At 41.3% G+C, this 26,814-nt stretch overlaps 1 protein-coding gene across 2 annotated transcripts; it reads left to right on the plus strand.

Moving 5' to 3' along the window:
- The first annotated feature begins 626 nt into the window (after nucleotides 1–626).
- On the plus strand, nucleotides 627–25,710 carry frmd4bb (FERM domain containing 4Bb). 2 transcript variants are annotated; one of them, XM_080468956.1, is made up of 24 exons: nucleotides 627–840; nucleotides 9,128–9,193; nucleotides 9,812–9,906; nucleotides 10,026–10,118; nucleotides 10,482–10,566; nucleotides 10,927–10,983; nucleotides 11,071–11,093; nucleotides 12,394–12,477; nucleotides 12,875–12,940; nucleotides 13,259–13,316; nucleotides 13,405–13,491; nucleotides 15,892–15,968; nucleotides 16,114–16,252; nucleotides 16,378–16,519; nucleotides 17,470–17,603; nucleotides 17,815–17,931; nucleotides 18,602–18,830; nucleotides 18,915–18,968; nucleotides 20,002–20,140; nucleotides 20,409–20,576; nucleotides 20,726–21,510; nucleotides 22,774–22,912; nucleotides 23,168–23,288; nucleotides 24,774–25,710. In XM_080468956.1, the coding sequence occupies exons 2-23, from the start codon at nucleotides 9,128–9,130 to the stop codon at nucleotides 23,283–23,285; spliced, it is 2,955 nt and encodes a 984-aa protein (XP_080325082.1). In that variant the 5' UTR covers nucleotides 627–840; the 3' UTR covers nucleotides 23,286–23,288; nucleotides 24,774–25,710. The 2 variants fall into 2 exon arrangements, with proteins under 2 accessions (XP_080325082.1, XP_080325083.1); XM_080468957.1 differs by lacking the exon at nucleotides 23,168–23,288 and having other exon boundaries at nucleotides 649–840; nucleotides 24,774–25,709.
- The last annotated feature ends 1,104 nt before the right edge of the window (nucleotides 25,711–26,814 follow it).

The following is a 26,814-nucleotide window of genomic DNA, read 5'->3' on the forward strand; positions in this document are numbered from 1 at the left end:
GGTTTTGTGGACTAGAAAAGACTAGAAAAGCACTGGTATAACTGAGACCCCATCGCTACTGTTTTTATTTTTTGAATAGAATAGAATACAATAGAATAGAATAGAATAGAATAGAATAGAATAGAATAGAATAGAATGCATTGTTGATCTCAGTGAATAATAGGATAAAATATTAATACGATATTAGAATATTAGGATTAGGGTTATTGAATGAAATAGAATATTAAATAGTAACATCAGTAGGCTATGCATACTAAAGGTGGACACTAAATTTAAAAAAAATGCAATATTTACACAGAGAAGGGTTTGAAATGGAGATAAGTGTACTACCATGAGATATAAAAAGAAAGAGAAAACACTTTTTCTTCGGGGTCTCTCGTGAGACAAATTAGGAATATTATACAGAGAAGTGTTGATACATATCTTGAGGGTTTAAATAGCAGCATATAAGAGACAATTAAAACGACCGGTTGACCTATAAGCGCAGTTTAAAGGGTTGCTGCGGAACCTGGAGGCGAACATAGAAGCAGGCCGGCCGGCAGCTGCTGGATGAGAGGGAGGGAGGGAGGGAGGAGGGGAGAGGGAGGAGGGAGGAGGGAGGGAGGGAGAGAAGGAGGGAGGGATGCAGGGCTTGTTCACATAATAGCCGGCGGGTGAAGGCGTGGTGAGTGTGGCTCAATACGAGGCGTGCGCGCGCGCTCCGGTACTACGGGAGGATGAACGTGGACAGCGGCTGCACCGCCAAACCGGGCGTGGAGGAGGGAGCCGCACGGGGCTGATCAATATGCCGGGGAAGATCTACCTTATCGACACCCGAAGCTGCTTTTGAGGAGTGCAAAGGTAAGAAGATATGTGGCTGCGATGGAGCAGAATTAACACGCCCCGGTGAGACAAAGTAGACCGAGTCATGCATGCTTGAGAGCCGAGCTGAGAGCATCAATGAATAGTGCTTTTTATTTATTTATTTATTTATTGCTTTCTCCTCACACTGTTTCCTCATATATATATAAAAGAAACATACAGGAGTGTGGTTACGTTTGACACATCTGTCCAGTCATGGGCTCAGGTGGAAACCACCCATGTACAGTAGCCTACAGTAGCACATTCATTGTTCTCCCTGCACAGTGGGAACTGGCCCTGGTGGGCTTCTCTCTCTCTCTCTCTCTCTCTCTCTCTCTCTCTCTCTCTCTCTCCCTGTCTCTCTCTCTCTCTCTCCCTCTCTCTGGTTCCCTTTTCTCATCTTACAGCTGATTGTAGTCTATAAACCAAGTGTGCAATAATCCTGTGAGACGCATGTTTTACTTGATGAAATCTGTATAAGACAACAATGGTCAGACAATGTCATGCAGTGGCTTGATTTAGATAGTGTGACTTGGTGAATGTTAAAATTGCTGGATGAATCATCATTTTACCCTTTGCAGCACTGTGAATCATGCACGTCTGGGGATTTCTTTTTGTCACTGGGCATTTCTGCAGCTCACATGCATAATTACAGTAATCGGCTTCACCGCACAGTGGTGTAGTGGTTAGTACTCTCGCCCTCACATTGAGAAAATTCTCAGCTTGAGCCCGGTTGGGGGCCTTCGTGTAGTGGGTTTCCTCCCACAGTCTTAAGATATGCGTTCGAGGTCACCTGGTCACTATAGATTGCCTGTAGGCAGGATGTGAGGAGTTCTCTCCGTGGTTGCAACTGTAAATGTTGTAACCTGACTTCGCCCATAGCCCAGTGCTGTATGACCCTGGATAGGATGAAGCGGTATAAAAGATGCATAGATGGATGGATAGTTTTGTACTTGGGTGACAATCGGGCCCGAGTGAAGCATTTTTATGATCAAATAGTTATTGTGTGTTATATGCATGGTACGCCTCTCCGCACTTTTTTTCTTCCTTTTCTTTATATTCATTGTTCCAGCTTCTATTCCAGATTTGTGTTTTTCCTGTTCTTGAGTCCAGCAAAGGCTGAAGGAAGAGACACACGTGTGGGTGTATTTAAAGCACCAGGCGGTGTAAACAGGAACTGTTGTTGCAAAGTTTGCGTCTGTGTGACACACACGAGTTCAGCATGAAACTTCGCCGCTCTTCCTCCTTCTCTCAGTGGAGGATGTCCTGGGTCATACATCAGCTCGGTTGAAAATGTATGCATCTCTGTCAAACTCTTTGACAGGCCCAAGAGTCACTGATGTCATGTTTTGTTGTTTAAAGCCGCTTCTTTGTCATACATCTCGACCCCCTTGTTGTCGGGGGCTTAACGACTTGTTGTTGTCAGGGTGTGAGTGATGCGCCATCACTCTGTTTCATGCTTCTGAGAAATTTCTCGGTTGGCAGCCGTCCATCTAGAAATCAAATCCTCACGAGACTTTCTGAGAAAAACAGAGAGTTGAGGGGAAGGCATCTATTTTCGGACGGACAATCCTGTATTAATATACTTAACTCAGATGGACAAAATCTAATAGATGTCGGAAGGTGGAAGACTTACTGCAGGGCAGCACAGCTGAAATGAAAAAGGTCGGCAGGTGACGATTTCAAACTTTGTCTTGTTCCACTTTCCTGGAAATCTCCAGAATTGGATTAAAGGAATTCCATGTTTAAAATATCATTTAATCCCTTATCTTCACAGACAAACTCATACAGTACATCTTTTTTTTTTTATCTCCCCGAGTATAATAATGTGACGATTCTCACGGTGCAGACACCCACCCACATGTTCTCCTTTCTGCACCCATCCACGTCCGAGCCTCAGTGCCACCTTCCTGTGCTCTGCAGAAAGTCACTGCAGCACTTTGTGATGAAACTCTGCAGTTTGTGTTATCAGGGTTGTCAGTGGAGGACAGATTTAAAGCCCTTCGAATGAGGACAAAATGTGGGAAAGCTCTCTGAATTGGAAGGGCACACGGTCTACAGAGGCGTCTGTGTGTTTTCAGACTATTCTGTGTCCTGTCCTGTGTGTTTTTTTAAGGAAAGCATCAAAACGTTTTCTGAATTTAGATAGCTGTAGGGAGCCTGAAAAGAGACATGTTTTATTGAACCAGATCAAAGTCATTACAACTTTAAAGAAATGACTAAATATAACCTAAAAAAACAAAAGTTGGAGAATCACTTTGGTACAAAGCAAAATATCTCAATTTCTAAAGCATGACCAGCGTCACCATCAGGACTTCTATTAAACTTGTTCATGTGTCGTCTAGATTTAACTAAAACAATTTCACATTTCCATGGAAATATTCACCGAATGCCTATACGTCATACTGTGTTTGTCAAACGCCTATTTGCAACATTCAAAGTTCTCTTCAAGTTTATAAATAAATGTAAAAGATCAGGTTTCTTCGTACGTTTTGATCGGGATTTACATTTCAGTGGATGTCTTTGGCTGCGCTGCTGTTTTAGCTTGAAGAGTGACAATTCCTATTTTTAGATTGGTGGGTCAATAATATAAATATCTCAACATCAGATAGTGAGCTATAATTTTGTTGCAGGGGCCCCACAGGGATGTATTTCTCTCTGATTGACTGTTCAAGGTGTGCGCTGCCTTCGCTCATAGCCAGCTAAGATAATAGTTCCACAACCCGCAATTAAAGATGTATAAATGATATATATAGATATAGAGCAAATAAAAGCTGGATGAATGGATCACCTTCTACCTTCTGATTGAATTGTGACTTTTTCTGCTCCAGCAACACATCAAAAGGACGTTTCGTCCAATACGTTTATAAGCAAATGCAAATAGCATAAAAGACAAACAACATTAAATTTGCTTAAAAAAATACATATTAACAAAAATATATACTAGTACAAGAACTAGTAGATTACACCAGTAACCGCCAGGTTCTAGATTGACTTATACATTTAGTATTGTCTGAACGTGATTAAAAGATATTGATCTTTTTTGCTAAATCTCTGCATAAACAGTGTGGGTTGTGGCACTTGTGAGCACGGTCAGTGACTTTTTGTGTCATGTTGTCATGATTTTGAGCGCGCTGCAGTGTGTAAGTCAGGTTTTATTCAAACTGAACAAAAGTAAAATGTCCCCATTTAGATTCTTCAGTTTTCCTGGCGCAGTCACGATCATTTAGGTTCTTTGTTTTTTTATTTTTTTTTTACAAAAAAAAAAAGCTCAAACTTTGAATTTCAAACACTTTGAGCTCAGGAGGGATCAAAACTTCACTAAGCACGAAAATATCACAAAGGCTCCGCACTTATGTTTCATCTGTTTATTTATTTAGATTCTCTTTATCCATCAGTGTCAAACTGAAGTGAATAATACAGTAAATTTGGACCACTGCTGTCACAGTTGCTGCTGATGGAATAATGTTTTTTTTTTTTTTTTCTCTACACTTGCAGTTGTGCAGCCACAAGGAAAAATGTGTCACAATCTCCTCCTGCCAGTGTAGACGCCCTTTTTGGAGGTAGAAAACGGAAAGATTATACTGCATGATGACATCACTCACATGAATCTCTCGTCTGTAATGCAGCCTGTCCTTGTTGTGTCAAAGAGGCGTTGCGTTATAAAAACAAAATTATTTATTCCCCTCAGCTTTAACATTTTCCACAATATCCTGGACCTCATCGCGTCCATGAATTTCCCGGATATCACAGACGGCCAAGACAGGCTCTCTTTGTGTGATGACGATAGACGGATACGTTTTGACCGCCGACAACATGAGTCATGATGAGATAAGAGATGGGCAGATAATCCTGAGCTGTATCCATCAGCCCGCTGCCTCTCTAAAAATCGCTCTATTCAATCTATGGCTGAACTCCTCTGTGTAGCTTTACTTGAAACGTCTTGGTTTGTGTGGGCACGTTATTTTTGGAGTCACACGCAAGCGGGTCCAGTTACCTTGATGACAAAACTGCATACATGCTCATGAGAGATGATCATATTCTATTACATTTTACGGGGAGAAAAAGGAAAACAGATGCCGCAGAAACAGAAATGTAACCTTCTCCATGGGCGAAAAACATGACACCTCAATAACACACCTGTTCAGGCGTGTTCTGATAGTTTCATAGGTAGATTCAGTCACAGGTGAGAAGTGAGCGGAGGCCTGATAATTTACATTCAATAACCAGGGACTTGGAGACCACAGGGTGCCGCTGCCTGGAACATCAGTAGAGGAAAACCGTCATGAGGGACAAGATGTAGCTGTTGTTGTACTTTACTCTTTTTAATTCAGACATGAGCTCATTTAATCCTCAGTCTCATTTTCAAGTTCCAAACACCAATGATTTACTGACTTCACGGGTGACTTTCACTGCAGTCGAGCCAGATTTAACATAAACGTGGCATCAAATGCATTTTAAGGTGAAAAATATGAAAAGCATGCATCCAGATAGTTCTCTCTTGTCATTAAATTAGTAACCACAATCTTATGCGTCTTGCTTGAATGGTGCTCGGTCTCAGTATGGCTGTGATGATATCGAAAATGAGATTCATGGGATCCTCATCTTGATAAAAGTTGCACATCCTTGTTCTCGGGGTGGTAAAGGTCAGCCACGGCTACAGATAAAGATTTGCGGATTGTACATTGTTTTAACATTACAGAGGAACTGTAGGATATTGTGTACTCTAAACACAGATATTGTTCTGTTTCCCTGCACCATCACAGTGTATTGGATGTCACATCCTGTTAGCTCGTCTCTTTCTTCCCACTTGAATTCACAAGCAGATTTTTGTTTCCCTGGGCTTCTTGTTTCTGCCTCTTAGCGTTGGTCACGGCAGCAAATGTTGATTTCATACGTTGATCTCCACAATTTAGATCGCTTTCTTCAAAATGAGGCGTACGTCCGCACTGGGCGTATTCATGAGAACATGTAAGCAGAGACAGCAGACACTGACTCATGTGTGATACGACCCTTCATCAATAATGCATGAAAACGGGAAACTAAGATAAGACAGGCTGCGCCTGGACATGACATTTAACCAGTCTGATGTATTAAATACTGACAGCCACTTTACTCAGGAGACTGAGAAAATCTCTTGTTAGCCTATTGTACAACTTTCAAGCTTGGCATTTTTTTTTTTTACATTTTCGATATTTTCTCATCATCAGAAAGACGTAGATTTTTCCATCTCGCCAGATCAGATGGCCCAGACATGACGAGTCTTTGTTCTAATGCACATGCATGTAACAACCTGTCTTTTATGCCAACCTCCCAGGTTCCCTGACTAAAGTCAAACCTGCACCCTGAGGCGCAATACTCAGCCAGCGTCTGTCCGATCTCTGGAGACACTCAAAGACTGACACTTCTTTCATCTCTTTTTGCTCTGTGCTTTTTTTTTTTTATACATAGGAGGTTTAATGCTTGTCTTAACCCCGTAGGGTCAAAGTCTAACCCCTTTGTTGAGGTTGCATAGGTTGTGTGTGGCTGACCGATCTGAGCTGTCAGCCGGGTTATAATGAGATGGAAAATATAGGCCTGATTCATTATAAGCATACATCTGTAATCGATTTGCATTCCGTAGTTTTTAAGACTGCACTGCTGTTGGTTTGCTTGTGTGATTTAATGAAGATGGTCTTCTCCGTGTCACACTGCAGGGTTAGTCAGCACTGCTGAACCACTCTGTCAGATATAAATAGCAGATCTTGTAGTGATTATTGCCCTCGGGTGTTTAATGGTCTAGATTACAGAAGAGTGTTGCTCCTTCCTTCACTCATCTCAACACTACTCATTTAGTCATCCAATGCTTAATCTGATTCTCCTGTGCCGAGCTATAATGTTCTATATAAGAACGTTTTCAGCACACAAACTTCTTTCATCATTTTGACTGTATTTGTTCACGTCTGTCAGTAACTCAATTCAAACACACCGCAAACAAAATACATGAAGCAAGTCATATTTAGGCACATTATATTGAGGTATGGTAGGAGTCAATGGAGTGTAAAGATTTTAAACTTGGAATACATTTTTGTAGGAATAAATGTCATGCAAAAACAATCAACAGGTCCTACAATATGCTCGAACAACACTCTTGGATGAAAACGTAGCTGTTGCTTTTTTTTTTTTATAGGTAGTTAGGCAGTAGTAAGGTAGTAGGAGTGGCTTATAAAGGGTTAACTTCATGCATGTAACAATCCCTGCACCATCTAGTGGCCAGTTCCTGTTCTGTACATACAACATCACCAAGAGTAATATCATGCTTACATGTCCACTAGTCTGACCCCTCGGTGATGAAGTGGTAACTAAATCAAACTTAAATCAATGTAATAATACTCCTGTGATTGTAACTGGGAGGCACACTCAACAATAATTGGATTCATTGAATGTGCACTTTTAATTTAGATCATGAAAGACAATTTATGGCCGTGACGATAAGAAAAGTTATCCCGGGTGCCACCATCGATGTGGTGCTCATTAAAGCAGTACAGATGGTGTAATTTAAAGGAGCGACTGGGAGTGTCCTCCTCATTTAGGAAGCAGGGCAATCACTTTAATTATTTATCAGGGCAGTGTGAGAAAATAATTAATTAGACGCGCAGTGTTGAGAGTAGAGTCCTTTTCCGAGGTGCCCCGTTAGTTCCGAGGGGATTTCTCTTGCTTCTATTATCAAATGACACGACTCAGTTAAAACGTCCAGTAGCAACGACGTGGGAGAAAGCTGATACTCACATTCAAACCCATTTGTGCTCAGAGCAGAGTGGTGACATTGCAGCCGGGTTAAAGTAAATTAAACTCCATTAGCAGACAGTTAAGGCATGATTGATCGCTGCTGTTTGTTGGTTGACCCCGTAATGTTTGTATTAAGAGGCAGTTAAACCCTCGGCTGTGATCAGGAGTCTTGGCTTAGCCTGGCCCTCATTGGGTCCGCTGTTGCTTCCGCACTGTGTAAGCCGTCATGGCTCGCAGTGAAGGCCCGGCTCCTCGCTGCTGCTCAAGTCAACACTAACAATTTCACCGTCTTGATCTGAGAGGAGTTGCTTTTCTTTTTTTTTTTTAATAAGAAGATGAGGTCCGGTCATGGATGCATCCACACCTGCACTCTCCCCGGAGAGGTTTACCAGGTACAGCAGCTGCTTGGTTCATGACGAGTGTTAGAAGCTGTGATCAGCCTCATTCTGTCAAACGAGGGAGGCTGCTGGATCCATCTGGTACACCTTTTCCTTCTGTTTGTGAGAAAGGCCTTGTTGTAAAACTGGTTAACCTCAATCTGTCATCTTTACCGGCTATTTGATTCATCTGGTGTGCGATGCTCTTAGTGTCTTCCAGAAGGTCGGCCCGGCTGTATTTTGAGTCAATTCTGTGTTTGACGAGTGAAAGCAGAGGAGATCATCCTGCGAAATCAAACACAAAGAATTTTGTTCATGTGTTCTTTGTTTGAATGTCAGAGAATCTTAGTTTACCAGAATTTAACACGCAAATAGTTGCAGGCTGTCTGCACGTTAAAGCCTGAATGTTTTGTGCTTCTGAAAACTAGAAAATACACAAGGAAGGATTTTCTTATTGCAAAGTGGCGATGAAACTTTCTATCAAAGTTATGCCGTCTTAAATGTCAATAAACCCCAGATTTCATATTAATTGATTATTATTTAGATCCAAATAGTTCAATCATAGTCAAACAGGCTTCATATGTTTTATTAAGAAATTTCATTTACTTCAGAGTGATTTAATCAGTTTCTGTCTATGATTTTTAAAAATGTTTCCGCGTAAAGTCCAAATGGGCAGAACAGTACGCGACTTCAGATAATTGCAGTAGAGTAAAAAGTAACAAGAATTTAAACTACTTGAATCAAGTCTGAGCTCCTGAAATGCGCATTTCTCCAAAAGTTCAGTGTGAAAGGTTCAAAAAGGAACTTAAAATCCTTCCTCTGGTTACCATGGAAACAAATCCTTAAAACAAAGGTTTTCTTGTCTGTAACTGTGTTTTGTTTTGTTTTTTCTCTAAAAGGATCACTGTATTCAAAACCAATTCCTTTATTTACCGGTAATAAACACAGTGTCCCTCTTTCGTGAGACTAAACATTCAGATACACTGATAACATTAAAAAATAAGTCTAAATAAAGTTATGGGGCATTTGGGATGTATTTCTTTTTTTTTTTGGACATTCTGTTGAAGTAATAAAAAACACTCTAAACACACTGGATCCTGTGTCACAAGCCTTGAACCTCCTGTTTTGTTTCCTCTCCGCAGATGACTGAGGGGAAACTGTGCCAAGTGCAGTTGCTGGATGACAGGAAGCTGGAGCTGCTGGTTCAGGTGCGACTGCTCCTCACGTTAACGCCACTATAATCAATATTTTCTTATAACAATAATAACGGCTCCAAGGACTCTGACGTCCATCTTAGTCATGTGTCAGTGAATGCATCTTCTGGTGGAGATAAAGGCCCTCTGCAGTTCCGCTCATCTTAATCTAAAGGCGGGTTTCAGCATCTTTCGGTCTCGACTAGAAACAGCAGCTGGAAGACAAAGTGTCGCAGTTAGCGACTGAAGAAGCAGGTAGTTCTCTCTTGAGCTTGTGCAGACTGAAACCGAGTCAGAGAGGCCCGAAGCAATATTTACTGTTGCTCACATGTTTGCTTTAAAAGGTGAGGATGTGTCAGAGGTGTACTTACAGCATGCTTCCACTGCCCTCAAGTGGGGAAAATATGGTTATCTTTATGCCTAATGAGAGGGAAGAGCACCAGTCAGAGGAATAATCAGGTTATCTGCGCTGTGAAAAGTACTGAGAGAACATCATTTGTGTAGTAGTGTGACTTTTCTCAGGAGAAACGATAGACAATAGATCTATGTATTTGCAGCACTTTGAGGCAGCACAATTCATGTGAACTCTTCGAATGAGATTAGAAGTCTAAATCCAGATCTTCCTCCCCACAGCCTAAGCTACTGTCGTACGAACTCCTGGACTTGGTGTCCTCCCACTTCAACCTCAAAGAGAAGGAATTCTTCGGACTCGCATTTTTTGATGACAAGTACGTTAACGGCTGCGTTTGTTTAGTTTCTACCCTCTTCAGCAGTACGGAGAGTCCCAGATGTGTGTCCGCGTCCGACAAGCAGCTCTCTGACGGTTTCGCTCTGTTTGCTCCTGCAGTGGTCAGTGTAAGTGGTTGCAGATGGACCGCAGAGTCCTCGAACATGACTTCTCCAAGAAGGCCGCGGTCGTTGCCCTCAACTTCCTGGTCAGGTAATGGCTCATAGTGGTTCGCACTGTTGCAACAAAGACAGAAAATCCCTGGCTTGTGTCGAGAGTTTTCTGTTGTGGAGGTTGCATGTTGTCTGTGTGTGTGTGGGTGTGTGTGATTGTCCTGTCTCTGGACTGGTGACTGTAGTGTAAAGAGCAGACGGCCCAGCAGGGAGCGCTACTTTGTTGACCTCAAGTTTTGTACTTAAGCTCCCAGCAAGTTTCTGTTATGTTTTACCCAACTTTTTAAGATCAATACTATATATGATTGTCCCGCATGTTTCCTTTCATTTGACTGTATTCCATCACTATTCTAACAAACCCAATATCTAATAATAACCATGTCTTTGCTTTCACCGTTCACAGGTTTTATGTAGAAAACATAACACAGCTTAAGGACATCATAACAGTAGAGCTCTTCTACCTGAATGCAAAATCTGCTGTCTACAATGTGAGTACCTCTTTTCCACCGTTTTTTTTTTTAGGTTTGAATAAATGAAAAATGACCCCGCTTTTGTTGTTTCTTTCTTTATTTTTTTTTACTTCTTAGCAGCTCCCTGATGATTCACTGTCTCTGGACCCTTGCAGCACCTCTGCTTAGCAGACAGTGGCTGCAGGGCATAGTTTTCTTACTGTGCGAGCTGGAATGTAAAGCAGACAGTGTGAAGAAGTAGAACATGGTGAGAATAGGCAGAGGTTATAATAGGGCGGCAGGAGAAGATTCTGTCTTTTGGATCTGGAGAGTTTTATCCCCGTGCAGCACATTATTTTCTGCATCCTATTTATCTTGTTTATCTATTATGTTTCTCAGGGGATTATCGAGGTGGAAAGCGAGAACGTCTTCAAATTAGCTGCAAATGCTTTGCAGGTTAGTGCTTTTAATAGACGAAATAAGCTGTGCATCTAACACCAGTCATCTAATCAGATTTCTTTTTTTTTTTTTTTGTGTCTTCAGGAAGCTAAAGGAGACTACACGAGGTAAGAGCACATTACCGGCCTGGTAAGAAGTATTTAACAGCTGCACGATGAGTTAATAGTGAGCTTTTAGCGAAGACATTCAATAGGTCACTTGTTTCTCCAGTGCAGACAACAGAAATCAATGGCGGAGTTATGTGAGGCTCACCACAGAGTGCTGAGACGCTCACACCGGGCAGCTAATGAATCTCACAGTGCCGATAGAGGCCCCGTACGGCCGAGCAGAGGCACCTTCACCACGCAGCCATTCGCTGTGTTTGACAGAGCTGCCGTTTGATTTGATATTTGATTGTGTTCACTGGACATACTGCAGGTCTTTATGCAGGGCGCCACCTGGCTTTGGTCAGCTGCTGAAGTCTATATAGACATCTTTGTTCTTTTCAGTGAGGTTTTGGTCGTGGTTTAGAGCTAAGTTACCAGTGAGGACACAGTGGCTGTATTCTTTGTAAATTATCTGGGATTTCGGTGCAGCCATAAGGAATATGAAGTAGTTTCAGATCAATAAGAGAGGACAGTTCAACTGTGTCATATAGTCTTATCAGTTTGGGTTTTTACTTATAAACGTTATTTATTAGCAACATGAACAAACTAATTCTTGATATCAATGTGAGGAAAATACATGAATACAACGTAAATGTACATAGCCTAATAAAGTCAATGTATCAAATGTGAAATAAATGTATTTTAGTCAATAGTGCTTTATATTATAGCACGTATATATGACTATAAGTCCAATAATCCTCATGCAAAAATGTATTGAGGGTTTTGTAATGCTGAAGCAGATAATATGAACTGCTTTGCATTCTATCTATCATATATGATAAGCAGGTTTTTAAAGGAAACTTAATAAACATAGAAAGTATTGTTAGATTTGTTGTACAATGATTGATTGAAACCAACAAAGCTGAAACAGGGTTTCAGGTCAAAAGTCTGGACGTCGCCTAACATTTGAAAACGTATTAAACTTCAATCTTGTGTCTGAGCCCACGTGCCTATTTCATTCCTGGAAGCCATAAATATATTAAACTTGTGCACTCTGTGCAATCACAAACTTGAGACACATATTCGCTTGTGAGTATTTGGAGCAACACTCTGGATGATGTATATGGCCCAAATCAGCTCTTTCTATGTTGTACTGGTTCATATGTTTGTTTAAAAAAAAAGTTCAAAAAAATCTATAATGTGAGACAACTGTGCTTGAAAAAAGATCTGATTGTTTATTTTATTTGTCGCTGTCAAACAAGTTTCTAAGAAATCCCTGGAACATATAAGCATGCACAACTATTTTTCCTATGTATTTCAGTGATGAAAACACTCGAGCTGATTTGAAGAAACTACCGACTCTTCCCACCAAAGTACTGAAGGAGCATCCATCTCTTGCATACTGGTATGATAGGACGCTTTTTCTTTTTTTTTAATGTCGAAAACGTCACACATTTTCCAATATATTACAATATAGCAAGACATCATCAATAATAATGAACCATAAACAAACAAAAGTGGATGTCAGGAGGTATTAAAAAAGATCATCAAAGATCAGAGCCGTAACATAAAAGAACAAGTCGAGGTTCCACAAAACAGATTCACCCCCAAACCCTGAATAACGTTAATTTTTGATGTATTTTGGGGGGCAAAATCACATGAAATTTTGAAGATTTCCTTTGCAATAAGCTTCCTTTTACCACAAATCATTTGTTCAAATCAATAAAAATTTTATTTTTATATGTAACTTTCACCAATTGAATTTATGTCCCCCCCCCCGTCTCCTTTATGCAACATCACAGTGAGGATCGTGTAATTGAATATTACAAGCAGATGAAAGGCGTATCCCGAGGACAGGCCATCGTGCAGTAAGTATTGAATCACCACGCGCACTTTGCCGCAATTTGTTCGACACCAGTAAGCAGCCAATGAATGTTATTAAGCTTTGAGTTCATTAATCTTCCTCTCACCTCCATTAGCCCTCCCTTATCCCTTTTTCCTCTCTGGCACGCCTCTTCTCATCATCTGATAGAAATCAATAGCTCCTCTTCAGTTGCAGTGAGATCACACTGGTCCGCTGGCCAGAGAGGAAAATCCCCGTTGAGCGTTTCTCACATTGCAATAACAAACCACGAGCAGACGGTAAATAGCAGCCGGAGGTTTTTAATAAAAGTCTTTCGTTTCAGGTATTTGACGTTGGTGGAGTCACTGCCGACGTATGGCGTGCATTATTTTGAAGTCAAGGTACGCCGTCCCGTGTTATTAGTGAGAGATGACCGTTTATCCAGCTGGACTGACGTCAGCCATGTAAAGCTGTGTTGTTGCTTCACAGGATAAACAAGGGATACCGTGGTGGCTCGGAATCAGCTATAAGGGCATCGGCCAGTACGACCTGCAGGATAAATTAAAACCTCGAAAGGTAAATGCTCCCAGCCTATAAAATGGCCGCTGAGGTTTCACTGCTCCGTCCGTCTGTCTGCGGACATGACGGCAAAGAGGCAACTGCTGCTGAGCACCGTGTGGTGATTCACATCATCTATTTCACTCCAGCAAAGGCCTCACTTTAGCTGCGGCAGACGAGGCCGGGCTTAAAAATCTCAAACTCTTTGTTTAGTGAAGTCTGTCCGTTCACTTTATGAAGGATTGAGAGGATTATATAAACCTGGATTTATATAATCCTGTTTGCATGCGTGTCTTAACATATGTCACTGAGGAGCTGCAGGCTATATCAGTCTCCCGTTGGGGATCTTTGTGGCCTGAGGGGGTGTTTTTTTGTTTTGTTTTTTAACTCTCTAAAGTTCACTGCATTTTGAGGTAAAACACATCACATGCATGCACACTGATGAATTAAACACACAGCTAGTTATATTCATGATATTATTTAGCATGATCCTGTTATGGCTCTATGGTAAAAGTGTGTTATCAACATTCTAACCCCGGGTTGACAATACAGGAGGAAAGTTGTTTGTCACTCATATCGATAGTATCAACACACTTTCCCTGTTTGTTTGGTCTTGTCTTAGCCGAGGAGTTAACTGGGTAGACGCCCAACATGTGAACACGATAGCACAAGACAACAGACTGCTGCTGCAGGACACAGTGTGGTGATTCAGCCAATTTATTTCATGCATCATCTATTTCATTCCTGCACTCCAGCTGCAGCACACGAGGCCAGACTTGAAATACCAGAGTGAATTTTCTATTCAAGGAAGTATGTTAGATGACTTTATAAAGGCTCGCGATGATGATATAACTCTAACATATGTGGCTGAGGGGCTGCAGGCTATATGTCTCTTATGATTTCGCTGGTGAAAGAAGGAGGGCGATTGCACCACTTTTGCACCAAATATCAGTTATAATTACTTTGCAATTAAGGGGAATTTTGAAGGGAAATAATAGCGCATGTATGTTTCAGTTAATTTAATGAAATTAGTAACCATATTTCTCTTATATCCTTGAGGTGGAAGTGTGTTCTTATAATTCTGCCCCCTGGTAGTGAGGATAAGAGTTGCCCATCCTTGATTTCAACTATATGAACCTGGATTTCCTGTTCTATTTGGATTTAGTAAATTGAGGAGTCACCCATGTGAGTGATCTGTCAGGTATGTTCTCCACTATGGCACGTCGACGTGGACTCGTGTGGCAACGTGCAGACATGCGGCAGCCCTATTATGAAAGAAGGTGAAAGTTCGGAACAATATGCATCAATTTATTTCGCGCTGCCTCGCAGACAAAGCCTGATAATCACTCACAAATGGTGCAATCCATCTCTGCTCGCTGCTCTTCAAAGTTGTGCAAGCCGCCAGCTGCCTGTTATGTCCTGGAGAGGAAAAGAGGGAGTGAACTGCTGATGTCAAAGGGAGCGAAAAAAGGGGGCTGGATTTGGGCGTTATCGTGCATATTCTGGGAATACCTGAGGAGACAAGTCGGGAGCTGACAGGAGACGGAGCAAAATATGTGTTTGTGTTGACAGCAAAAGAAGTGAGGACTTAAAAACTCGACAAACAAGTGGTTTTGAACATCCATTGTGCTGGTAAGACTGGATAATGTGCTTCTTTGTCAGGTCGACTTTCTCTCTTTGTCTCTTTAAGTTCTCACCCCGTGCCAAATATTGTGTGTCCTTCATTGACTTAACTTGTTTGCTCAGTTGAAAGACAGATCGATGGTTCTAATTGTTACTGTTCTAGAGGAGTAAATGTACGTTTCTCTCCCCATGCGTGTGAAGAATGTGACGCTCCCTGAAGCGTCCACATGTATTACATCTGTTTAAGTTTGTGCCTCATCCTGCTTTTGTACAGACATTCCATGAGTCAGGGACCCAAACAGGCTGTTCATATCTGGTGGTTGTCAGTGAGCACCTGGGTCCTGGGGGGTGGTGGTGGTGGAGGGGTTTGAACGTGATGAACCATAACACTACAATGACTTGTCCCGTTGTGGCGTTTGTCTCCCCCCAACACCTGCATTATTGCAGACTTGGCATGCAGGGCAGCCCAGACAGTAATGACAGTTCATGTTACAGTCTGGCTCTTTAATGAGTGTGAGTGAGGCGGGCCAGCCAAAACACCTGTGCCACTAATGTCTTCTGTTAGTTGTTTTTTTGTTTTTTCGCTCTCACGTGTGACGCTCACGCTGAGAGTTTTCTTGATGATTTTACGGGTGACGATGTGAATCTTCACCAGGTGTGAGGAAACAAAGAGGATGAGTTCCAAAGCTGTCGATTTAAGCATTATCCACTCACTCGTGCTGCTGATTCACACTGAAATTATACAGCACATTCCTCTAATCAGAAATGTGTGTTTGCCTAATTTTCCACCACCAGCTTTACCAGTGGAAGCAACTGGAAAACCTGTACTTCAGAGAGAAGAAATTTGCTGTTGAAGTTAATGATCCACATCGGTGAGCAGCTATGACCACGCACCACATTCTCACAATGGACAGTGCACTGGACGATGCTTCTTTTCAGCGTTTATCCATCTGTCCTACCACAACGTTTATCGCCACTGTGACAAAGGCGCTCAGTTTCTCTGTGCTGTGTGTTCAGGAGAGCAGTGACCAAACGCACATTTGGGCAGACAGGCCTACTCATCCACACGTGGTATGCCAGCCACTCTCTGATCAAGACGATCTGGGTCATGGCCATCAGCCAGCACCAGTTCTACTTGGACAGAAAGCAAAGCAAAGTAAGTGTCAGTGATGTGTCCATGTCTGTTTTGGTTTTTTTTGTTTGTTTTTTTAATACGATACCCAGTATGAAAAAAAATTGTCCACTGATTTTTAACACGATCTACTGTCTTATGTTTGCCAGGCTAAAACAGGAACAGCGAAGGGTGTGGAAGAAATAGCCATGGATCTCACAGAGCATGGAGGAGCGAAGATAAACCGACTGGGAGACGTCGTCCTAAAGAATAACCTGATAACAGCCAGCAACGGGAGCCTGGTGTCTACAGGTCGGTTGTAACTTAAGCCCATGCAAACCTAAGCAACTGTTCAACCTTATTCTGTATATAGTAGGTTTGCAGGAGGTAGAACATTATCCAAGACGTTATTGAGCAAAAAGCAGGGTACACGCTGCACATGTTGCCAGTTTATATCGAGGCAAATGCAGAAAGTCAATCAATATTATTCACTTTTTGCTTCAAAGGCCAAATAAAGCCCCATTTAATCTTAGTTAGCTGGTAGAATCATACCATGATATAAGTACTGAACAGAAATGTAGTGTTATTTTATAGCTCGCATGCGTGTGGTGTCTGAAATGTGGTGAGTGGGTGGACAAAATGATGCTTCTTGGATTTTGGTATTTGGTGATTCATTTGGTTTGGTGTTGGAGTTGGAGTTGTCTTTTTCAACATGTAAAAATGGCTTCAATCTGTGTCTCATGTTTAGATTGATGCGTGGCAGCACTATATGTTTACACAGTTAGTGCGTTGTTTCAGGCTGTCCTCCAGTTGGACGACCGTTGTCTTTAAAGGGAAAAGGTCGTGAAAAGACTGTCACTCGGCAGGCTGCTCAATTTCTGCAGACTTCAGGCTGAGTGATCTCACAAATTCGTCCTTGCAATTTGCATTTGAGTTTCAGATGTGAGTGTCTGCAGATATCACTAAAATAGCACAATATAATTTTGGACAAACTAGAAACAGCAGGTTTTTTTTTAAGTCAAATTACAGTGAAAGGGTTTTCCATAATTCTTACTGTTTCCAGTACAATGCTATCATTAAAAAAAAACAAAAACAAAAAAATAAACGTATTTAAGGACAAATTCCTTCCGACATTGAGTAAAAACACAGAGCTGTTAGAGAAAATAATGACATACTATGATCTAAGCGTGCATTTGTTTCCACATAACGTAATCAGGTAATTTGTATTTGTAAAGACATGACATGTTTTTCTGTGTTTGCAGGTTCCGCAGACTCTGAAATGAGCGAAGAGCAGAAGAAGGAGAAACTGTCTGAGCTGAGAAAAAAAGAGCAGGAGATTCAAGATATTTTGGCCAAGAAAACAAAGGAGCTGAAGAAGATCTGCCTGAGAGAGGCGGTGAGAAATCATCTTCTGCTACTGTTATTCTGCGTTTCCGCTGCACGGTGCAAATAAAGAAAAAAGACAAACCTGAACAGCTCCATTCAGGCCGCCGAACTCTCCTGATTAAAAGCGTATTGCTTTGCGGCAGGTGGCTTGTGGTTCGTTTTCTGCTCTTACATTCAGTTCATCACAGTGTCTCCTGTAATGGTCGATTCCGTGCTTTCAGGAGCTCACCGGCAAGCTGCCAAAAGAGTATCCCCTCTCGTCAGGCGAGAGACCACCGCAGGTCAGGCGGAGGGTTGGCACCGCGTTCAAGCTGGACGACCTCTTCCCCTACAATGAGGTGCGTACTTAACAGGCACACTTTAATCAAACGCAGTGGGAAAGTGTCCGTTTAGTTCCCTGTGGTTGCTTCAGCCACGTTTCCAAAAAGGTTGATATGATATGGAAAATTGAAAAAATAATAACAATAATAATTGAAATGCAATTATTTGCAAATCTCACAAATCCATATTTTTTGGATTGAGTTAAGGCTTAACCATTTATAGGGCACTCATTTAATTACTTAGAAAAAAGTAAATTTTACTTTTTATGTTATTGTAAAATATTTTAAGACTCTTTTGAGTTTAATGGCTTTATAAAATTTGCAATTTGTATTTAACAAATGTTTAATTAAAGACACATATTTCATGTCTTAAATTAAAATAAAAATGTCTCTACATGGGAAAAACAATGTCTAAATCATCAGATCTGATGACAAAGGGTTAAAAAACAAAGGCGACACCAGATATGGTCACTTTAACAATAAAGTGTAGAAAAAAGTAAAAAATTTGATGTAATTATTGAATTGTGACAAATGCGAAAGATGTTTAATACTGAAACAGACAAGATTTTGTGAATTGGTTCCAACTCTTGTATCGTAGTAATGAGGCTACATGCTCGAGTCCTTTATTTGCAGGAATCGCTGAAAACTAGTAGTGATTTTTGTGTGGATGTGCGTCTGTTTGTCGCAGGATCCCTTTCTGAGAAACCTGGAGAGCAGATTTGCCCTCCAGCAAAAGATTGTGGAGGCGGCCAAGAAGCTGGCAAACGAGTCGGAGCTGTGCAAGACAGTGAAGAAGAAGAGGAGGAGAAACTGTCTGGACGCCATGCACCGACTCCAGCAGATAGAGGACGAGATGAACCAGTACCGGATCAAGAAGGGAAAGAAGCCCACGCAGCGGGCCTCTGTGATCATCGCAGGTGTGGCGCAGTTTCAACCTGTTGTGTGTTCTGGCATTAATCACTTGGTGGTAAACATGGAGTTTATTCTCTGTCTCTCCGCAGATGAACTCATTCGTTCAGACTGTAGCTCTCTGTCTAGTCTCCCTCTGGATGACGGTGAGTCAGACGACACACATTCTGCGGAAATCTTCAGACCCGCCGGAGCTCTGACGACGAATACTTTAACCCATTAAAACCTGAGGCGATGTTCACGTTCATTGATTGGTGATTGTTTGCAACATCTGAGTGGCACATGACTTCACTTCTTTTTTGTAAATGTATTTTGAGAACACAGTCATGAGCTTTGATTCTCTACTCATTGAAACGTGTAGAAACATTTGTTCTTCTTGTGACTTCTAAAGTCAGAATGATATGTGAGAAATTGACAAAATGCACAATTATTTTGTTCATATTTACATGTGCATCAATTATGTCCAGTGAATGGGAATATAATCAAACAGCATTTATGAACTATTATAAACTCTGTGTATTGTGTAGTCCCTGATTGATTACAAATGTTAGTTTTGAAGAAACAGGAAGAGCTGAAAATAACCAAATATGGCCACTTGATTGATTATATGTTGCAAAAATGGCATCATGACGTTGCTTTCCTCTGTGTAAGATGACTTCACCGTTTTCCACATGTATTTCTGCAGAACATAATTTTGTCATTAGTCTTTAAACCTTCATAAGGGACCCATTGAAATGTGTAGATTTGGACATTTGCAGACATTTATAACTTAAAACGTCCCTTTGTTTTTTTCATATATGTGTGTGCATTAATTAGTTGTGATAACTGGGTGTAACAGGTGCTTCACCAAAGCAAATGGACCTAAACCCAATGATGATTTTGATATTATGAGAAATATGCGTTATTCATTGTCTCAATTTTGGCATATCCTGAAAACCCTACTCAAACAACAGTTATCTCAATGTTCAGGACAACTGATTAATTGTGTATTCTGCGATTATTGTTCGTGTAACATTATCAAATTGGGACAAACTGGAAGAATTGTGTAAGTTGCCAAACACATTCACTTCGCTTCCAGCTCTAGCAGGAGGATAATCAAGATGTTTTGGGGCAATTCATCAGGTTAAACAAAAAATAAACAAACAATGGAGTGACTTTTCTCGCTGTGTTTGCCCCCAGATGACTCAGACAGTGCCAGCCAGAGGCCAAGGTCACGCTCGGTTCAAGGCTCGCCTCAGCTCAGTCCACTGCGGTCGCTGGGAGCAGAATATGACGGGGCGCCTTCACGAGAAAACCACCACAACAAGAACCACAGCAGGTAGGAAAATGTTCTTTGAAACTAAACAGTTTATTGTTTGCATGAGGTCTATTTTTTTTATCGTGTGAAGTCTTGGTACAGTGCAACTTTTATCATTTTGCTTAATTGTTCCTAGAAAAAAAAAATAAAATGACTGCATGAGTTGGCATAAGCCACAGTATTTGTTGTGTCGTGTCTGCTGCCTCATTTTTCTTTCCTCACCACCCCCTCACTTTTTTTTTCTATTTTTGGGGGGGGATCCTCCTCTCCTATTATCACGTCCTTTTAGATTAGCTTTTGATGGCCAGGAGGCTTCCCATTACTACCAGAATCCACGAGAGGTCTCCTCCACCCACAGTAGTCCCTATAAAACCCTTCCCAGACCTCCCAGAGATCCACGCAGCATGCCCCCTACCCCGGCTATGACACGCAATGCCTACAGCAGCAGCCAGCTCAGGTGTGACCGTCGCTCCCTCGCTTTTCTCTCCTTCTTCCCTCCAGTCAAATCCCTGCTCGTCTCCAAACCTTCTCTTTTCTGACCTTTTTTCGTTCATTTATTTCCCCCGAAGTGATGATCTTGTATTGAAAGCTGTGTCCTCGGTCCAGGTCGGAGGGGTCTCCTCATTGCTTCAGGCATCGCAGTGGAAGTCTGGAGTCTCAGCCCCGGCTAAGGAAGGAGACAGACACCGACAAGCCGGTCTTTATCTTGTCGCCAGCCCATCGCAGCAACAGCACAGAGGTGTTGGAGGATTGCTCCTCCTACACCAGCCAGTCCAGTCTGGACTACTGCGGCGCGGCCAACTCCCACTACAGCACGCTGGACTCCCGTACCTCCACCATGCACCGTCTCCACAGGAAGGTGGAGGTGTACGGTAACACCGGGAGCATGCCCAACCTGGTCCAGCACCACTCCGGTTGTAACTACTCTTGCGAGAGCTCTTCACACTATGCACCCAGTGCCTACTACGTCGCCGGTTACCCCTGCCCGGACATGGAGCCTTACAATAACGGTGCCTACGTGTATGAGGACGAAGTGGAAGGCCACTACAACGTCAACCCGTCCTACCAAATGAACGGATACCACGGACACGACAGGTTCAGGCATTACAGCAGTGACGGGGCAGACAGTCTTTCTCAGAATCCGTACGCGACGGTGAGGCCACCGCGGAGTCGAGAGGGGCCCAGGAACGAGCTGCTGGCCAAAAACATGCAGAAGGCCCTGGTGGCAGAGCACCTGAGAGGCTGGTACCACCGCAGCAGAGGCCACAGGGACGGAGGGAGGGGACTGCTGGCCGGATATGACTTTGACAGCGGCTCTCAGATCAGCCTGGGATACCAAACCATGCCGGCGGGCTTCAGCCACTCCAGTCGGACCACCTCTTTCTCATCAGGTGGGACGATGATGTTTCTTAAACGATGAAAAGTGCATTCAATGTTTCTCTGATGGGCAAATCAAACAACAATACAAACTGCGTGACGATGTGATCCACTTTGGCTTTGTGCATTTAAAAATGTGCCAAAGTGTTTTGCCTTCATGACAGGAATATCGGGGGGGGGGGTGTCTGTCAGATCAAACTACTGGGAGTTTATTCTGATAGAACGACAAACAATGCGTTATGATTGTGTCTGTTTTCATGGTGTTTGACGATGATGTTATTAAGCTGAGCGTCGTTTGCTCATCTGCACCCCCACATTGTTTATTTATGGACTTTGATATTTCTTCTGATTACCATGTTGCGATTCTGCCTTAACGCTCCAATATTTTTTATAACCGCTCCCATTATATCACATATCTTCTTTTCACTTGTGTTTTTTTTCTCTTTAAAATGCATTAATTAAAATAGTAACATCAGTGGAATGCTCTTGGGAGTTACGGCAACGGACCATGGGATTTGATTTAGCCCAAGTGAGAGTAATTACAATTTAAATGGGGTTAAAATGTGGTTAAAATTATGATCTTGCTTCCATCAACAGTGAAGCCAATAAATAGTAAAAACACAGAGAGACAGACATTTAAAAATAACATTAACATCTACAGTCAATTTAGAGACATGTAGTAAATTAATTTGCATGAGTTTGGACTGTGTGAAGAAATATATACACATTTAAAATGTTAAATGTGTTTTGCTGCTTAAGACAAATTACATTTTGTAGGTTTTTTGTTGTGTAAATAGCAATGTTGACAAATATCACTAAAAGCCTTTTTTTATTATTCTTAAAATTCTGAGGACATTTTGTTGTATACATACATACGTAGTCGGAAATTCTGTCACAGCGAGCAAAATAACTTCAGAAGAGTTTCTATTTAAATGCTGGCGCCACAATGGGGAATTTCGGACTTTTTAAATCACTTGTCAAATAAATTTTTGTAGATTATCGTATAAAATTACTTTTATAATACTTTGAAAATATAAAACTGCCACACTGGTGGCAATATTAAGTCCATTATAAGAGCTTTTTGTCAGCCTTTGGTCATAAAATGGCGCAGTTTCCATGTAAAGCGTCAATAGCAGAGCTGTGATGACATACTCCCATGTCATGCGAGAGGTGTTTGTTTGTTTCACAACAAGTGACACTGTTTCCAATAACAACAATTACCACTGAGTTGCGCTTCCCCCATCAGCTGAGTGTTGTTGCTCTCTTCTTGTTTGCAGTGTCTTCGGCCGAGAGTGCGGGTAACTGGCGCAACCAGCTGGCAGTCGGCCTGGCGGAGTTCGACTCGCCTGACGCGTCCCTGTGTCCTCATCCCGGGGCGCCGGCGTCTCTGTACAACCGCAGCCCCACACACCACAGGTAAAGCTGCAGACATCAGATATTCCTGGTTGCCCGTTATGAGGAGAATCCATGTGGCTAAACAGACAAGAAAAAAAAAAAAAAATGTCTTTGGTTATCTTGTCTGCCGCGCCGCTTGTGTATGTTTCTATATATCTAACAAATCCTTCCATCTTCTGACTGTGTGACCTGGAATTACAAGCTTGTACTCACGAGGATCTTCTCTCTGTCTCTCTTCACTCTTTTCATTTACGGTTAAACGCTCTGGCGGGCCAGATTCTCTCCAGAAAACAAAGAGTCTGACACGTTGCCTAAAAAATCTGAGTCAGTAGATGTGGTTGGCGCTGAGGTCACTAGTTCAGACGAACCAACAGAGAACCATGCTAGCACTTAAAGGGTGAGACCGAACACGGCGAAGGCGTTTCGTGTTGTGTTGCCACTCATCTCCATCTCGACACCCCCTTCCGCCATCTGTGTGCTTCTCCTGTGCAGCTCAGTTTTACTCAAGTCATCCGTCTGTTCTCACCGTGGTTTGCTGATTTTATTTTATTTTTTATTTTTTTTCCTTTCCGCAGAGTGTTTTTGAGTTTTCTCACAAATGTGTCTTGTCATCAAAAGACCGATCACGCACTTTGCATACAAAAACAAGACTTGGAGAGTTCGATTGGACGTACCGAGAGTAGAAGGCCCAATGTCCGGGGCTGTAACTGGACGCAGAGATGTTGCGAGGTTTAACACGTCAGCATGTTAACACATGCAGTTTCAGTGTGATGCAATGTTATGCTGCACCTTGTTCGCTGTCATGTAATCACACTCGAATGATTAGAACCAGTCTCACAGTACGGGTAAGGCTTGAAGGGATGCCGTTAGATATTTCGTCACGTGTAAAAAAAACCTGATTAAACATGTTTCAGTTTATCACGATAGGCAGCCGATTTTCAAAAGTCACATGATGTTTACCATCAATTTATTTAATTCATAACGCAAAACCTCTCGTATGTAAAGACATACAAAAATATGTACATTTTGAATGTCCAAAAAGGAATATGCTGGTATGAAAGACTTATTTAATATTCTTCTCAACAATACTCCAAACTTCAACACTCCATTTAATTTCATCACATTTCTGTATTGTATATTAATTCTCGCTTTACGTGATGCACAAAGAGCCGGACCGCATGAATAATGGACTTGTGGAAACACGATAATTAGCATTATTTATTAATCTAATAGCTCTTTTGTGAAATTCTACTATTGAATATATAAACATTTTTCCTACGTTGCCCATATTTGTTCACACAGTTGAACATATACAGTGCTGGAAGTGAAAAATAAAAGATACACATGCAATTCCTCCTCGTCTGATCTCTAGTTTTACATTATGTTAATTTAGCTGAATGGAATTAAAGTCTCCATGTTGTCTTTTCTTATTGATCGAAACCCAAAAACCCAAAGCCTCATCTGTGCCTCAAAACTGCCGTCATAATCTCCTGTGGTAATCTGGCAGACTGCAGCAACGTCTCGTTCCCTGTGACAAAGCCTTGTCCTTCAGCATTACACGTGTAAACCTCCTCCAGTGTGAAAGCGTTCCAAGCTCAATGTGATTGATTTAAAAAGTAAAACATTAACTTTCCCTAAATACGTTTTGTTTCGATCTCTTGATCAGTGGGATATTTCAGTCTGGACAAAAGCGAAACCACATCTGTGAAGTTATGTTGCGACACTTGTTTCTCTCTAGACAGTCTTGCTCATGTTTCACACCGTTTTGGTTTTTTTATTCCATTGCCATCCCTCGGTTTCATCTCAGGTCCTTTGTCCCTTTTCTCCTCGAACCGTTGACCCGCTGTCGACTTGACTTGCTGTTGTGTCGTTGCCTGTGCAGGTTTCTTCATGACAGAAGCTACATGAGCATCCGCTGAAGAGGACCAAACCAAACATGGGCACAAGCTGAAGCCAAGGCCAGCAGCACATGAGGGGAATGAAGCTGAAACAAACAGGCTGTACATAGAGGTTTTTCACCCGGTCGTCTGTCATGTTCTGTCCTGTCGAGTTTCTGCAGAGAGGCGGTGTGCTGCCCTCGTGGTTAGAAACTCTCCGAGCATAGTGATGACACTCCTGAATGACTTTCCCATGTGCCTTGGATTGGATGAATTGTACAGGCAGATGAGAATGTGTCATGAAACTTTGAGATGTTGCACAACCACCCTGGATTCAACTCTTATTGTCAATTAAAGATTTAAAAAAAAAGAAGAAGAAGAAAAAGAAGAAGAAGCGACAACTTTTTACTGAATCCCACTCGATGTATTTTAACAGGAATAGCTACTGCCCTATTGAAAATAGTAGGTCATAGAGTCAAAACGAGCAGCATTTTCATCCCCCATAAATTAAAAGTCTTAATTAAGTGCATCCAAATAGAAAGCAAGGCTTTAACATTTCCACAGATGGTGAGAGCTGTTTTAATCATTAGAGCGAGCTGTGTTTTTGATGAACTTTCATTTCTTCATTCCCTTAAACTTTGAAACAGAATGTAATATGTCAATATCGTTTATAGAGCCATTTGTCTTTGTTGGTGCAGTAATGTGTTTTACAATGCATGACGAGAAAACGGAATTTTTGATAAAAAGAAAAAAAAAAAAGACAGTCTTTTTTTTTATATCAACAGAAAACCACTGCCATAAAATAAACATATCCATGCTTTGGTTTTTTTGTGTTTCCCACATATTTGTACAGTCAGTGTGTAGGTATATGTTGTTAGATATTGTCATAAAATATTTTCCATTGGGAATCAGGTGGTAAATAAACATATGTGTGACACACACTTGGCCTTTGTCACTTTCTTTGTTATGAAAATCTATAAACTGTAAAAAAAAAAAAAAAAAAAAGACTCCATAATGACTAGATTGATTTCCAGTCTCAAACCTTTACGGTTTGCAGGATGTCTACCTCTAATAGTACAATCAACTATTCTTGACTGACTAAAAAAAATGCAATGATTCATGAAACAAAATGCAGGGTTTTGTCTTACTTCTTTTCCTATTTGCTCGACTGAAGTTCTCAATACCAGTTGCTTGGTTACTAGTCAATTATACGTATATGAAAAAATAACATGAACATTGTGCAGCAATAACTTTTTGTTGTTGGGATTCCTAAGAGTTTAATTGTAGCACATCTCTTTTTTTTGTTGTTGGAATGAATGGACAGAACCTATTTTGATTTAAAGTATCTTAAATATGTTTTAGAAGTACATTTTTCTTCTTATTCCTTTGTGTACCTCAATTTATGACAACATATTTCCAAAAAAGAGGACACCTGACTTGCCCGAAAAAAATGAGATAAGAAATTAGCCTAATGCAGCAGCAGTGTTTGTATTTTTGTCGGGTTCAACATGTACGTTTGAGTGTTTTACAATAATATTTGCAGTTTTGGAAAAAGCTAAGCTCACTATTAAATTGTGTCATGCTAAAATAATTCTTATAATTTTGTTTTTACTTTTTATTTATAACATTTAATTTCCCAAAGGAACATTTATTTATTTATTTATTTAATTAATTATTTATTTATTTATTTTTAGATCTGTAGTCTTATACCTTGTCGGATCTATCTTGTCTTATTGAGTATGTACAGTTTGTATTTTTAGCCCCTCAACAGAAATCCCCCTTCAGTTTGGTATCAAAGTATAGTTTGAGTTATGATCCGTTAATAGACACAGAGAAAAATAATACATCTTTTTTTTTTTCTAACCATGAATATCTATTCCCCTAAGTAAACATCTCCTCTGGCCCGTACTGTGTTATGGTGCGGCACTTCAGAGTTTGGGCCTCCGAGAGGACGAGCTCTGTTTGCAGTCAAGGCTTTAACACCTCCAACTGTGTCTGTGAAAACGATCCACCTGCTGCCATCAATCCTGAACTTATCTTTCGCCA

Source organism: Lipophrys pholis (genome assembly GCF_963383615.2).
Source record: "Lipophrys pholis genome assembly, chromosome: 8".
NCBI classification, from domain to species: Eukaryota; Metazoa; Chordata; class Actinopteri; order Blenniiformes; family Blenniidae; genus Lipophrys; species Lipophrys pholis.

Coding starts and splice junctions, on each gene's coding strand:
- frmd4bb (XM_080468956.1), top strand. CDS start 9,128: ATGACTGAGGGGAAACTGTGCCAAGTGCAGTTGCTGGATGACAGGAAG. Junction 9,907..10,025: donor CTCGCATTTTTTGATGACAA/GTACGTTAACGG, acceptor TTGCTCCTGCAG/TGGTCAGTGTAAGTGGTTGC. Junction 15,969..16,113: donor GAAGTTAATGATCCACATCG/GTGAGCAGCTAT, acceptor CTGTGTGTTCAG/GAGAGCAGTGACCAAACGCA.